We start from the raw sequence: 12,252 nt of genomic DNA on the forward strand, positions 1-12,252 counted from the left end.
AGTTTCAGTGCGTCTGCAATTTCCTTTTTAGTTTTAAAGTGCAAGATATATTCCGAGGCTCATCATTAACACGAAGATGGTGCCAAAACTGAGCCAGAGATACCAAGTCCTTCTAAAGTACAAAATGAATATCACCTTAATTTCCTTCTTCTAATAAGCAGCTATTGTCTCGACTTTTGAGAATTTTGTAATTTTTCCTTCTTTTGTAAATTTCAGCTTTGCTCCTTGGGAAAAAGATAACGACCTTTGTCTGTATTTTTTTTTTTTTTTTGAATGATTCTAGACCGAAACGGAGATTTTTGGACATCACTACAACTCACATCCCCACAGCTAGCGTGGGGGTTATTTAGTCTTGGTTTCTGAAGTATTTGCTTTTACTTATGTGCGGATAGTGATACACTACTGTGGTAAAATTTATCATGGTCATCATTTTACCGCAGTAATCAAATTGCGGTAGGTGTTATCAAGGTGCTTCCTCAATGTATATCTCTCTTTAGTAAGTTTACTCTTTTATAGCCCTCGGGAATACGCTCCATTATATGCTTATATCCGATTATCTATGGCTATATATATAGTATATCTTTATCTTCGTGTCTATATATATAAGAATATGCTAAAATAAAAAAACTATATTATCTTTTTTTTAAAAACGGAGAGAATATAAGATTGACCAAATTTCTCAAGATCGGTACTTAATAAGTTCTTCCCAACATTTTTGTATGTACTATTAGTCCCGTGCTTTTATTCTTATTACCTATTTCCCGAAAACTTATTTTTGTTACAAGAACCACTCTCTAGGTTCATTTGTTCAGAATCATGCAAGCTCTCCCATTTCGGGCCTCTGAAGTCTTTGACATATCAACACTCCAGCTAAGCAGCTTGCTTTTATCAATTTCTTCAGCTCAGTTGACGTTAATAATCGGCAGGACATTCGTCTTTGCAAAGAATCCTGTTTCAAACAATCTGTGTATATCCTAGCTCATTTAAAGAAAGCATAAATTAATTATATAGTCCGACAGCCACCCACAATCTTAGAAGTTGCTTAAGGAAATACTAGTAAAGTTTTAATTTGGTAGTTAGCTTGTAGCTGGATATCATAATACCTTATGGTTGGAGGTAGTTTGCAATTGCCATCTTAAATAATAATTCGAGTCTGCGCTTGTAAGGAAACGTGTTTCTGTGTTTTCACAGTCCATTTATTATCATCAGATGGGAAATATAATTAGAAAGAGAGTGAGTCAGTGGCTTCGTTTCAAAACTAAGAGAACTATTATTTTTAGATGTAAATTAAATGTTCGCAACCGAGCAAAAAATAATTAAATGTTTGCAAATTGTTTCCGTGGGGAATTGTGTAGTGTAGTAATAAATTTGGTGGGGAAGTCGAGAATCTCGAGATATTTGTTAACAGTCGTGGCCGTATGTGAATCATACAATTAAAACCAGCTACAAGTATAGTCTCAGATCAACACAAAAGGATCTATATGAAATTTTGTACCGTTTCAGATCAAATGGGTGCCCAGTTCATGACATGTTCAATTACTTTCTGCGAAGATCAAAACTTAAGCCCAATAATCCGAAGCGCAACCTCCCCAATTTTGGATTGGTACACCCAAAATCTCGCGCCATTAATTAACTGCACCAAGGCGAACTGGAGGAGGGAATCTCTGTGGCCTTGTTCCCGTAAATCTTAGAAAGAATTAGGGGATGTAGGAAGCAATTTAGAGTGATAAACATGAGCATAGAGATTCTAATGTAGTTATGAGAATAATTCTCTGTGTATTCATTGATAGGAAATGGCCTGATTTATACAACTTTACACAACTAGATAAGGTAAATAAAAGATACACCTAACAATATCTAGGATATATACAACAAGAATATATATGCAGTTACAACCAAATAACAAACACAATAATGTCAAGATATATGATATCTTGACCATATCTTAACACCCCCCTCAGACTCAAGGTGGTGGAGTACACATCTTGAGTCTGGAAATTAAGAATCGAAGACGAGCTGCAGAGTGAGTCTTGGTGAAAAGATCAGCCACTTGAAATTCTGATTTGACATGTGGAAGAGTGATTGTACCTTTCTTAAAATGATGACGAGTAAAATGACAATCTATCTCGATATATTTTGTACGTTCATGAAAGACATCATTGTGTGTAATTTGAATAGAAGCCTTGTTATCACAATACAATGGTGTAGGAGCAGAAATTAGAACTCCCATATCATAAGGAAGCCACCGTAACCAAATGAGTTCAGATGTGGTGTGAGCAAGAGATCTATACTCTGCTTCAGCACTTGAACGAGAAACCACACTTTGCTTCTTACTTCTCCATGAAATCAACGAGTCTCCCAAGAACACACAATAGCCTGTAATAGATTTTATGTCCGTAATATCCCCAGCCCAATCGGAATTTGAGTAAGCTTGAAGAGTGAGATCAGACTTGAATGAGAAACACAGACCTTGATGAAGATACCCCTTGATATATCTTAGAATTCTGAGAACAACTGCATAATGAGTAGACCTTGGAGCAGACATAAACTGACTGACTATGTGAACTGCATGACTTATGTCTGGTCTCGTAATGGTCAAGTAATTTAGACTCCCTACTAGTTGACGATACAATGTTGGATTAGACAATAGAGTCCCATCTGTAGGACTGTATTTTACATTCAATTCAAGAGGTGTGTCAGTTACCTTATTGTCAGACAGCCCTGCACGCTGTAGAATCTCAGATGCATATTTGACTTGTGATATGAAATAACCAGTAGGTGACATGCCAACTTCAATGCCAAGAAAATAACTTAAAGATCCAAGATCTTTCATCTTAAAACAATCACTCAGGTATGATTTGAGTTCAGTAATACCTTGTACGTCACTGCCAGTAATAACCATGTCGTCAACATACAAGAGAAGAATGACAATTCCTTTTCTGACGATCTGATGAATATAGCTGAATCACAGAAGCTTTGTGTGAAGCCATACTGTAGAATTGCATTGCTAAACTTCTCAAACCAAGCACGAGGTGCTTGTTTAAGTCCATATAATGCCCGTCGAAGCCTACATACTTGATTAGGTTCATGAGGCAAACCAAGAGGAGGTTGCATGTAAACCTCTTCTTGTAACTCACCATGAAGAAAAGCATTTTTCACGTCCATTTTATGAAGCCCCCATTGTCGTGTTGCAGCAACAACAAGTAATGTACGAACTGTAACCATTATGGCCACTGGTGCAAATGTTTCTTCATAGTCAACACCATACTCTTATGTATAACCTTTTGCAATAACTCGTGATTTACATCGTTCAAACTCACCATCTGACTTGGTCTTAACTTTATAGACCCATCTGCTTTCAATAAATGATTTTCCAGGAGGAAGATCCACCATTTCCCATGTCCCTGCCTCTGCATGTGCTTCCAATTCATCATCCATTGAATCTTGCCATACTGGAATGGCTGCTGCTTCTCTGTATGTTTTTGGTTCATAAAATGACAAAATAGAAGACAAGGAACAATGGTAGTCTGCATACTTAGCTGGTGGTCTTCGATTGCGGTGGCAAAGAATTTTCTTCAGAATTAGGATCTCGTTCCTGAGTTGCACTGTCAGGTTGAGTCGTAGAGTGGTCTTGATCATCAGTATTTGGTGGATCAACAACTAGAAGAGATGGACTTTCAGGAGTAGATATAGGAAAAGTGCTAGGATTGGATTCTCTGGGAAATGGATCAGAATAAGTGAAAGACTTAAAAGACGATGATTTGCTGCTTGGAAGTGACCAGAATCGAACTTTCTCCCAGAATGTGACATGACGAGAGACACGAAGCTTTCTATTAACTGGATCATAAAAACGATGCCCTTTTTGTTCAATACCATAACCAAGAAAAACACACAAGACATTCTTTTGACCAAGTTCTGGAAGGAGTACAAAACAAGTTGAACCAAAGACTCGAAGCTCAGAATAGTTTGGTTTCTTACCATAGAGACGCTCATAAGGTGATATTCCTCCTATGACAGCTGTTGGGATTCTATTGATGGTGTAGACTGCAGTAAGGACTGATTCTCCCAAGAAATTGGAAGGAACTGAACCAGAAATTAATTGGGTTCTAGCCGTCTCTATAATATGACGGTGTTTACGTTCTGCAACTCCATTTTATTCTGGAGTTTCAGTACAGGACATTTGAAGAATGGTGCCTTGGGTTTTAAGAAATTCTTTGAATGGATTGGAAATATATTCCCCACCCTGATCAACACGAAAAACTTTGATCACTTTACCAAACTGAGTTTTTATCATTGTTGAGAAATCAACATATAACTTAAGAAAATCTGCTCTAGAGCTGAATAGATATACCCATGTATAACGTGAATAATCATCAATAAAACTGACATAATATAAAGCACCTCCCTTTGACATAATTGGAGATTTACCCCAGACATCAGAATGTATAAGAGCAAAGGGTTCAGTTGAGATAGAAGTGCTATGATTAAAAGAAAGAGCTGGTTGTTTTGCCAGTTTACAAGAGATGCAATTTGGTTCTTTATCTAACTGAGTGTCTCCTAGTAAACCCTTATTGATCATATATGAAAGACGAGAAAATGAAACATGACCTAATCTAGAATGCCAAAACATGAATGGATTTATTGACACAGGTGCAGTGGGAGTAGCAGCTACGACATGACTTTTAGATTCTGCTGAGAGAACAACAGATTGAAGGAGATACAACCGACCAACTCTACGGCATATCCCAACTAGCTTCCCGGTTTTGAGATCCTCTATAGCACAACCAAAAGGAAAACAATATGTGTTATAACCTTGATCACACAGTTGACCAACTGAAATAAGATTCATTGTAATATTTGGTACAAGAAGCACATCTGGTACGTAAAGGTTATTTGAATTGTTGACCAGGCCTATATAACTTGCAGTTACTGTTGATCCATCAGCAGTATGAATCTTAGGGGTGATGACAGGATGAAGACTTTCAAAAAACTTTTGATTAAAAGTCATATGGTTTGATGCTCCTGAGTCGAGAAACCATTCAGTTGAATAAATACCTGAGGAGATAAAGAAGGCATATGCAGCTGTAGGATTGTTATCAATTGAGAGTGCTTGTTTAATCATCTCTTGAATATCAGCAAGATTTGGTGCATAACTACCACCAGGTGTATCTAATGCAGATGAGTTTGATGTTGATGTTGCATATGGAGCTGATGCAAATGAGACTGGAGCTGCCGTAAATCTGGTAGGTGTACTGAATTTGTTTCCTCCATTGGCATTGATCCTTCTCATGTTTCTTGAGGTTGGTGAGGTGCAGAATCTAGACGAGTGACCAAGTTCCTTACAATACCCACATTGCGTTGTAGGTGTGTCAGGTATTGTTGCAAAAGGTGAGGTACTGGCCGATAGGAGAATGCAGTTCCTTGTAAAGTGTCCAAAATTCTTGCAATTATGACACTGTACTTGAGATATACCACGTTGCACTTGAGCATTTGAATTTCTTTGAAAATTGTTAGAACTGGGACGTGAAGGCACAACAAACACTCCTCATATCTCTGGTGTGATTCTTTTTCTTGTTTCTTCTGTAATAAGTTCAGAAAAATCAACTTCCATTGTGGGAAGAGGTGAACGATGAAGGACTGATGCCCTAACAGACTCAAACTCATCACGCAAAGCCATTAGAAACTGAACTAAACGTGTTTCTTCTCTATATTTCTGCCACAGTTCTAAATCTACGGTCCATATTGGTTCCATGAGTGCTAATTGATTCCAAATTAGAGACATCTCAGAATGAAAAACAGAAATAGACTGATCATGCGATTGTTTCATAGTTCTAATATCTTGTTCAAGTTTATACCTCAGAGCAAAGTTGATTTGAGTGTACCTTTTCGAAAGAAAATCCCAAGCATCTTTGGCTACCTCAAAATTTGTTAGTTGCATGCTTATGGAAGGAATGACTGTGTTTCCAATCCAATTGAGAATCCTGTGATTGTTGATCTCCCATTCTTCTATTGGATCCTTTGTCTGTGTTTCTTTCATTTTTTCATTAGAACTGCTTGTTGTGGGTTTCTTTTCTGTACCATCGACATACTTCCACATACTCTTTCCTTTAAGAAAGCTCCTCATGAGGAATGACCAGTGATTGTAGTTGGTTCCATCAAAACGAACAGTGATAGGTTGAAAATCTTCTCTTGACATGACTACTATGTTTTCTGTGGATTGTATTGCAGCGGAAACTGGTTTTCAGATCTTTCATAGCTCTGATGCCATGATAACATGAGCATAGAGATTCTAATGTAGTTATGAGAATAATTCTCTATGTATTCATTGATAGGCAATGGCCTGATTTATACAACTTTACACAACTAGATAAGGCAAATAAAAGATACACCTAACAATATCTAGGATATATACAGCAAGAATATATATGCAGTTACAACCAAATAACAAACACAATAATGTCAAGATATATGATATCTTGACCATATCTTAACATAGAGAACTCGAAACTAGTTTCCCAATGACGAGCAGGTCAGTTATAACTTCGCTCAGATAATGTTATTATGCCAACGACTAGGGTGAGTGAGTAGTGTAGGGTACGTACATTAATTCAGTCCCGCCAACAAATATGGCTGTTACAAATTAAGGTTTCCTGTGGCGCGTCAAGTGTGAGCCATACCACATTATGTCTTCAACAATTGCCGTAAGACCCACGATGATAAGTCCCACTTGTGTTCTTTTAGTTGGATACACACTCACTTAATTTGGTCTCTTATTTATACTCTGTAATGGTGGTTGTCTCAAATGCATGCTCTAAGATTTAGATCAACAGGGTGATTCTACTCTAGCCTGCCTTCGTCTAATTAACTCAATAACGACGAAGAAATAAATAAAATAAGAAGAGGAGATTAAATAGCTATGATTTGTGTTAATCAGAAGATATACCGACAATGATTTAGAGGAGTAAGTGTCATATTCAATCCCTTTAAAGATATTTAAAATCCCATGTTAGTGTTCGGCCGATGTTCTTAAGTGGACCTGTATTTCGACATTAATTTGCAGACAAATTTAAGTATGTAGAGAGGAATTAGATTTTCACAAGTGGACCTGTATATTTCGACATTTAAGTATGTAGAGAGGACTGATGTACCGCTGGATTGGGTCCGGTATCTATTCCATCAGCTGTAATTGGATGGTTAAGGTTGATCAAGTTGAGTTTCACCTAAGTGAAGAACATTACAAGTGTTTTAGCAAACAAATACAAGGGTACATGTTCGGCTAAGGTAGATATTTCATAACAGGACTAGAATATATTTGATCCTCTCAAAAAATCTGTTTACCAACACGCTGAAAAGTAAGAATTCTGTCAAGAGGAGATACTTACTGAGGCCAGTGTAATCACTACAAAAAACTTGAGCATTGGCAACCAAGCTAGTTTGGTTGCCGAATATGAGTTTTTAGTTGCCAAACACATTGGCAATTAATGGTAGTTGCGGAGCCTAAGTTGCCGTATGGGGTGTGGGTTGTGATTTTGGTTCAGATTTATGTTATTGTTGAAGATTTTAAAATCTAACTCCCTCAAGACTCTCTATAACTATAAAATGGATTCAGAGTTTAGAGATAACTCTCATAGTCTCATATCAATCCCCCCCTCTTTTCAATTTAGTTAAAAGAGTCACTTTTCCTTCTTGATTTTACTGATCTGTGCTCTTTTTGTTTGTCTACTACCAGGTTTCCAACGGAGCTGGAAAGGGCTTTGATGTGACGAATTTCTGGTAATTGCGCTCCAATCCTTAACTTATGCCTATTTTTCTCACTAATTTGACTTGCATAGGTTGCTAAAAATTTTAATTTGGATACTATAGATTCATATTATCTGTTTGTTGGTTTGACTTTAATCTAAGATCTCTTCTTGTTTCGCAGAAATTTTGTTTCTCTAATCCATAGTTGTTCTGCACCTCCTTTTACGGACTCTCATAGATTGTCTTCTGTTTACTCTTTATGTTCATATGATGGATTTCCAAGACTTCACAATTATTGACAAGAGCTGGATAGGACTTCCAAGAGACCACGATGCATTCAAAGCAGGAGTTCGAAATTTCATAGACTATGCGAGCTGGGATTTAGAACCCGACCAGAAAATATTTTGTCCTTGTAAGGATTGCAATAACAATAAGAGAGAGCTTGTGTCTGTAGTGCACGGACATATTCTGTGGAATGGCTTTATGCCGGGATATGTGGATTGGGTATACCATGGAGAAGGGGAAGACCAGGTGAGGGAAACAACCAATACTGGAAATGTGGTGCAGGACGACGATGAAGAAATGTCTGATTTGCTGCAAGAAATGAACTATGACGCCTCCAATTTTTACAAGTTGCTGAACGATGCGCAGGTGTCACTATATCCTGGCTGTGAAAAGTTTTCAAGATTATCCTTCATTGTGCACTTGCTTCATGTCAAGTCCCTCGGTGGATTGAACATCAAGGGGTTTGATGCGTTGTTGAGTCTCTTGACCAAAGCCTTTCCGGATGCCAAACTACCAAAGAATTTTTATGATGCTAGAACAACAATCAAGGGCTTGGGGCTTGGCTACATTTTGATCGATGCTTGCGAGAATGATTGTGTTTTGTTCTGGAAAGAGAATGCAGATAAAACTTCTTGCCCGGTATGTCATGCTTCAAGATGGAAAACTACTGAATTGAATGTGGATAACGAATCAATCAGAAGAACACCAAGAGGTAAAAACATTCCAGTAAAGCAATTGCGGTACTTCCCATTAAAGCCAAGACTTCAGAGGTTATTTATGTCTTCAAAGACCGCTTCTTATATGCGATATCATGCCAAAAGACGTCCCAAAGATGGAGTTTTGAGGCATCCAGTTGATGCAGAGACATGGAAGACCTTTGATAAGAAGCACCCAGAGTTTGCAGCTGATCCTCGCAATGTAAGACTTGCATTAGCAACTGATGGGATGAATCCGTTTGGGAATATGTTGCATCCACATAGTACATGGACAGTTGTTCTCATCAGTTATAACTTACCACCGTGGTTGTGTATGAAAGAGGAAAATTTTATCTTGTCTATGATAATTCCTGGACCCAAATCCCCAGGAAACGACATCGATGTGTATTTGCAACCACTCATAGAGGAATTGAAGGAATTGTGGGATGAAGGTGTTGAAACTTACGATATTTCAAAGAAAGAGAATTTTAAATGTCGTGCAGCATTACTTGGCACCATCAGTGATTTCCCTGCACTAGCTATGCTTTCCGGGTGGAGCACCAAAGGGGAATTTGCTTGTCCGTGCTGTGGTCCTGACCGATGTTCAGAACGACTGAGCAATGGGGGCAAGTATTGTTACATGCATCATCGTCGATACTTGCCTGCTGGTCATCATTGGCGCCACCAGAAGTCAGCCTTTGATGGAGAGAAAGAACTTCGAGAACCACCACATCTGATGAATGGGGATGAAATTGCTCAACAGCTGGCTCATTTTCGACAAGTTCAGTTTGGTAAGAACGCCAAACAGACTGGTCTGACAGAAATAACACCAGTTACTTTTGAACACAACTGGAAAAAAAAGAGCATATTTCATGAGTTGCCGTACTTAAGCTCAATTATATGTTTTCATAATGTCGATGTGATGCACGTTGAGAAGAATATTTGTGAAACTGTATTGGGCACAGTGATGAATGTAGAAGGGAAAACGAAAGACAATCTTAAGGCCCGGTTGGATCTGATGGACTGGGGATTACGGCCGGAGTTACATTTGAGACAAGAGGGAGATAAAATAGTGGTGCCAACAGCTTCTTTTGTCATGTCGCCCAAAGAGAAGGAATCTTTTTGTAGAACTTTGAAGGATATTAAGGTTCCCGATGGATACTCATCAAATATTTCTCGGTGTGTGAACGTTAAGGATCGAAAGATTATGGGTCTGAAAAGTCATGACTATCATGTATTAATGGAATATTTATTTCCTATTGCCTTACGTGGACACTTGGATGGGGATATATTGGAAGCACTGAGTGAGTTATGTATGTTTTTTAAAGTGTTGTGTACACGGGTTCTCAAGATAGAGGATCTGGATAAACTACAAGATAGTATCGCAATTACTTTGTGCAAGTTGGAAAGAATATTCCCCCCATCTTTTTTTGTTGTGATGATGCATTTGCCCATTCATCTAACACAACAAGCAAAGGATGCAGGTCCAGTTCAGTATCGGTGGATGTATCCGATCGAGAGGTAAGGGTATTCATTTATTTTATGTGCAACATTTGTCTAATTACATTGACGACTTGGGTGAATATTTCTTTTTGTAATTTTTTTTATACAATCACTATTTTTGCATCCTTTGAAGTCTTACTGTAATTACTTTAGGTATCTGCGTAAGTTGAAGTCTTATGTGCGGAATAAAGCTTGCCCCGAAGGATCGATGGCTGAAGCATACCTTATAGATGAATGTATCACTTTTTGTACGCGTTACTTGAATAGTGTTGTACAAAATTTAATAAACTTGAAAGGAATGAGGATGATGAGGCGCCACAACCTGATGATCGATTAATAGTTTTCAAACAATCCGGTAGGCCCGTTGGAGCTGAAACTTGGGGACAGCTTACGGAGTCAGAGATGAAACAAATCCAACTTTATGCTTTGCTGAATACCAAAGAAGTGCAGCCATATGAGGAGTGCGCGTGCTATTTATTTGTGTTTTTATAGCCATTAACTTGTTCAAGATCTAGTAATATTTTAGCAGTGTTGTGGTTAACTATGTTAAGCGCTGCACCTGCAGGGAACACAAAAGTGAGCTGCAAAGCCGTGGCTTAAGAGACGCCGACGTTAATAGAAGACACATCAAAGAGTTTCCTGATTGGTTTGCAACTAAAGTAAGTACCGATATATCATTGTAACACAATTTCTTTTGCGATTTTAATGACTTTCACTTCGTTTTTTTCGTCATTGATAAACATCTCTATGCATGTATGAATAGATATACCAATTGCATAAAAAAGGTCAGGTGAGTGATGAACTATATTCGTTGAGTCAAGGTCCTGCTAAAGAATGTTTGAGTTACAATGGCTACATTATCAATGGGTTTAGATTTCATACAAGAGAGTGGGAGAGTCGACGAAAGTCACAGAATAGTGGACTGTGTGTCCCTCGGGAAGACGAAGGTGTAGCTGAAGATGAAAATGATTTTTATGGAGTTGTGAATAATATTATCGAGGCACGGTATGTGGGTCAACTCCGAGTTCTTCTTTTCAAATGCGATTGGAGACCGATTGCAGGAACAGATGAGTTTGGATTTACTAGTGTCCATATGAATAGAAGATATTATGTGAATGAACCGTTTATTTTAGCATCTCAAGCACAACAGGTTTTCTATATCAATGATGTATATAATAAACAAAATGAAGTGGTTATAAAAACGCAACCTCGTCGGTCTTTCAATATTCCAGAAATAGATTCGGATGGGGAGACTGAAACAGAAAGCTCGACTTCTAGTGAGGCATATCAAGAATGGCATTCAAGCTATTCGATAAAAGATCTTAGAGGAGAGCCACATCAGGATCGCAGTGACAGTTTTGTTTGGGATAGGAACGACGTTCCCCCAGAAACTATCAGTCGTGCTGCAGCAGCAGTAGCTTGTCGAAGCCAAGAAGATGAAGAGGAAAATGACACGGATGCCGTTTACACCTCTGATGATGAGGATGAGTATGAATTTGATGATAATAACAACCGCGATGATATGGAATTTTAATAGTGGTGAGTATCATTTCATCTTATTGATCTAATAAAAGTTTTCCCCTTTGTGATGCTTGGATTATTTTGAATTTAAGTTTAATCTATGATGAGTTAGTTACTGAGTTATCTATATGTGTAGGACTTGTCCAGTTATCGACTGCAAATGCCTTGCAAAATGGACGGGTTTCTATGTTTCTCTTATTGGGGTGGGGTGTTGCGAGGCTATCACCTGTTAGAAGTAGAATTTTTTTCCCTGCGAAAGTTGAGTTATGAAACTACTTTGACATAGGGTACTTGGCAATTTGGGAAGACATGACAGTTCATATTTTTAATCTTGTAAACTTCTCTTTCACGATTCCCACTTTTAATCTTTTGTAAACTTTAAGAGTGTTTCAAGACATTCATTTTCTTGAACCATTTCCATGAATGATAATCTAACCGGAGTCTTGTAAGGATCTAATTAAGTTACACATTTCACTGTGAGAACTTTTTTCATGCCTAACAGTGACTG

The 12,252-nt window shown here is 38.0% G+C and overlaps 1 protein-coding gene across 1 annotated transcript; it reads left to right on the forward strand.

Moving 5' to 3' along the window:
• The first annotated feature begins 8,010 nt into the window (after positions 1–8,010).
• LOC113342443 lies at positions 8,011–11,757 on the forward strand. Its single transcript, XM_026586994.1, has 5 exons — positions 8,011–10,241; positions 10,357–10,384; positions 10,491–10,684; positions 10,789–10,882; positions 10,987–11,757. Exons 1-5 carry the CDS (start codon positions 8,011–8,013, stop codon positions 11,755–11,757), a joined length of 3,318 nt encoding a protein of 1,105 aa, XP_026442779.1.
• Positions 11,758–12,252: the final 495 nt, after the last annotated feature.

Source organism: Papaver somniferum, unplaced genomic scaffold (genome assembly GCF_003573695.1).
Source record: "Papaver somniferum cultivar HN1 unplaced genomic scaffold, ASM357369v1 unplaced-scaffold_41, whole genome shotgun sequence".
Taxonomy (NCBI): domain Eukaryota; kingdom Viridiplantae; phylum Streptophyta; class Magnoliopsida; order Ranunculales; family Papaveraceae; genus Papaver; species Papaver somniferum.

Excerpts from the sequence above, each read along its gene's own strand:
- LOC113342443 (XM_026586994.1), top strand. The coding sequence starts at position 8,011 with ATGGATTTCCAAGACTTCACAATTATTGACAAGAGCTGGATAGGACTT. Across the intron at positions 10,385-10,490 it reads TAATTACTTTAGGTATCTGC|TGTTGTACAAAATTTAATAA; the intron begins GTAAGTTGAAGT and ends TTACTTGAATAG. Across the intron at positions 10,883-10,986 it reads CTGATTGGTTTGCAACTAAA|ATATACCAATTGCATAAAAA; the intron begins GTAAGTACCGAT and ends ATGTATGAATAG.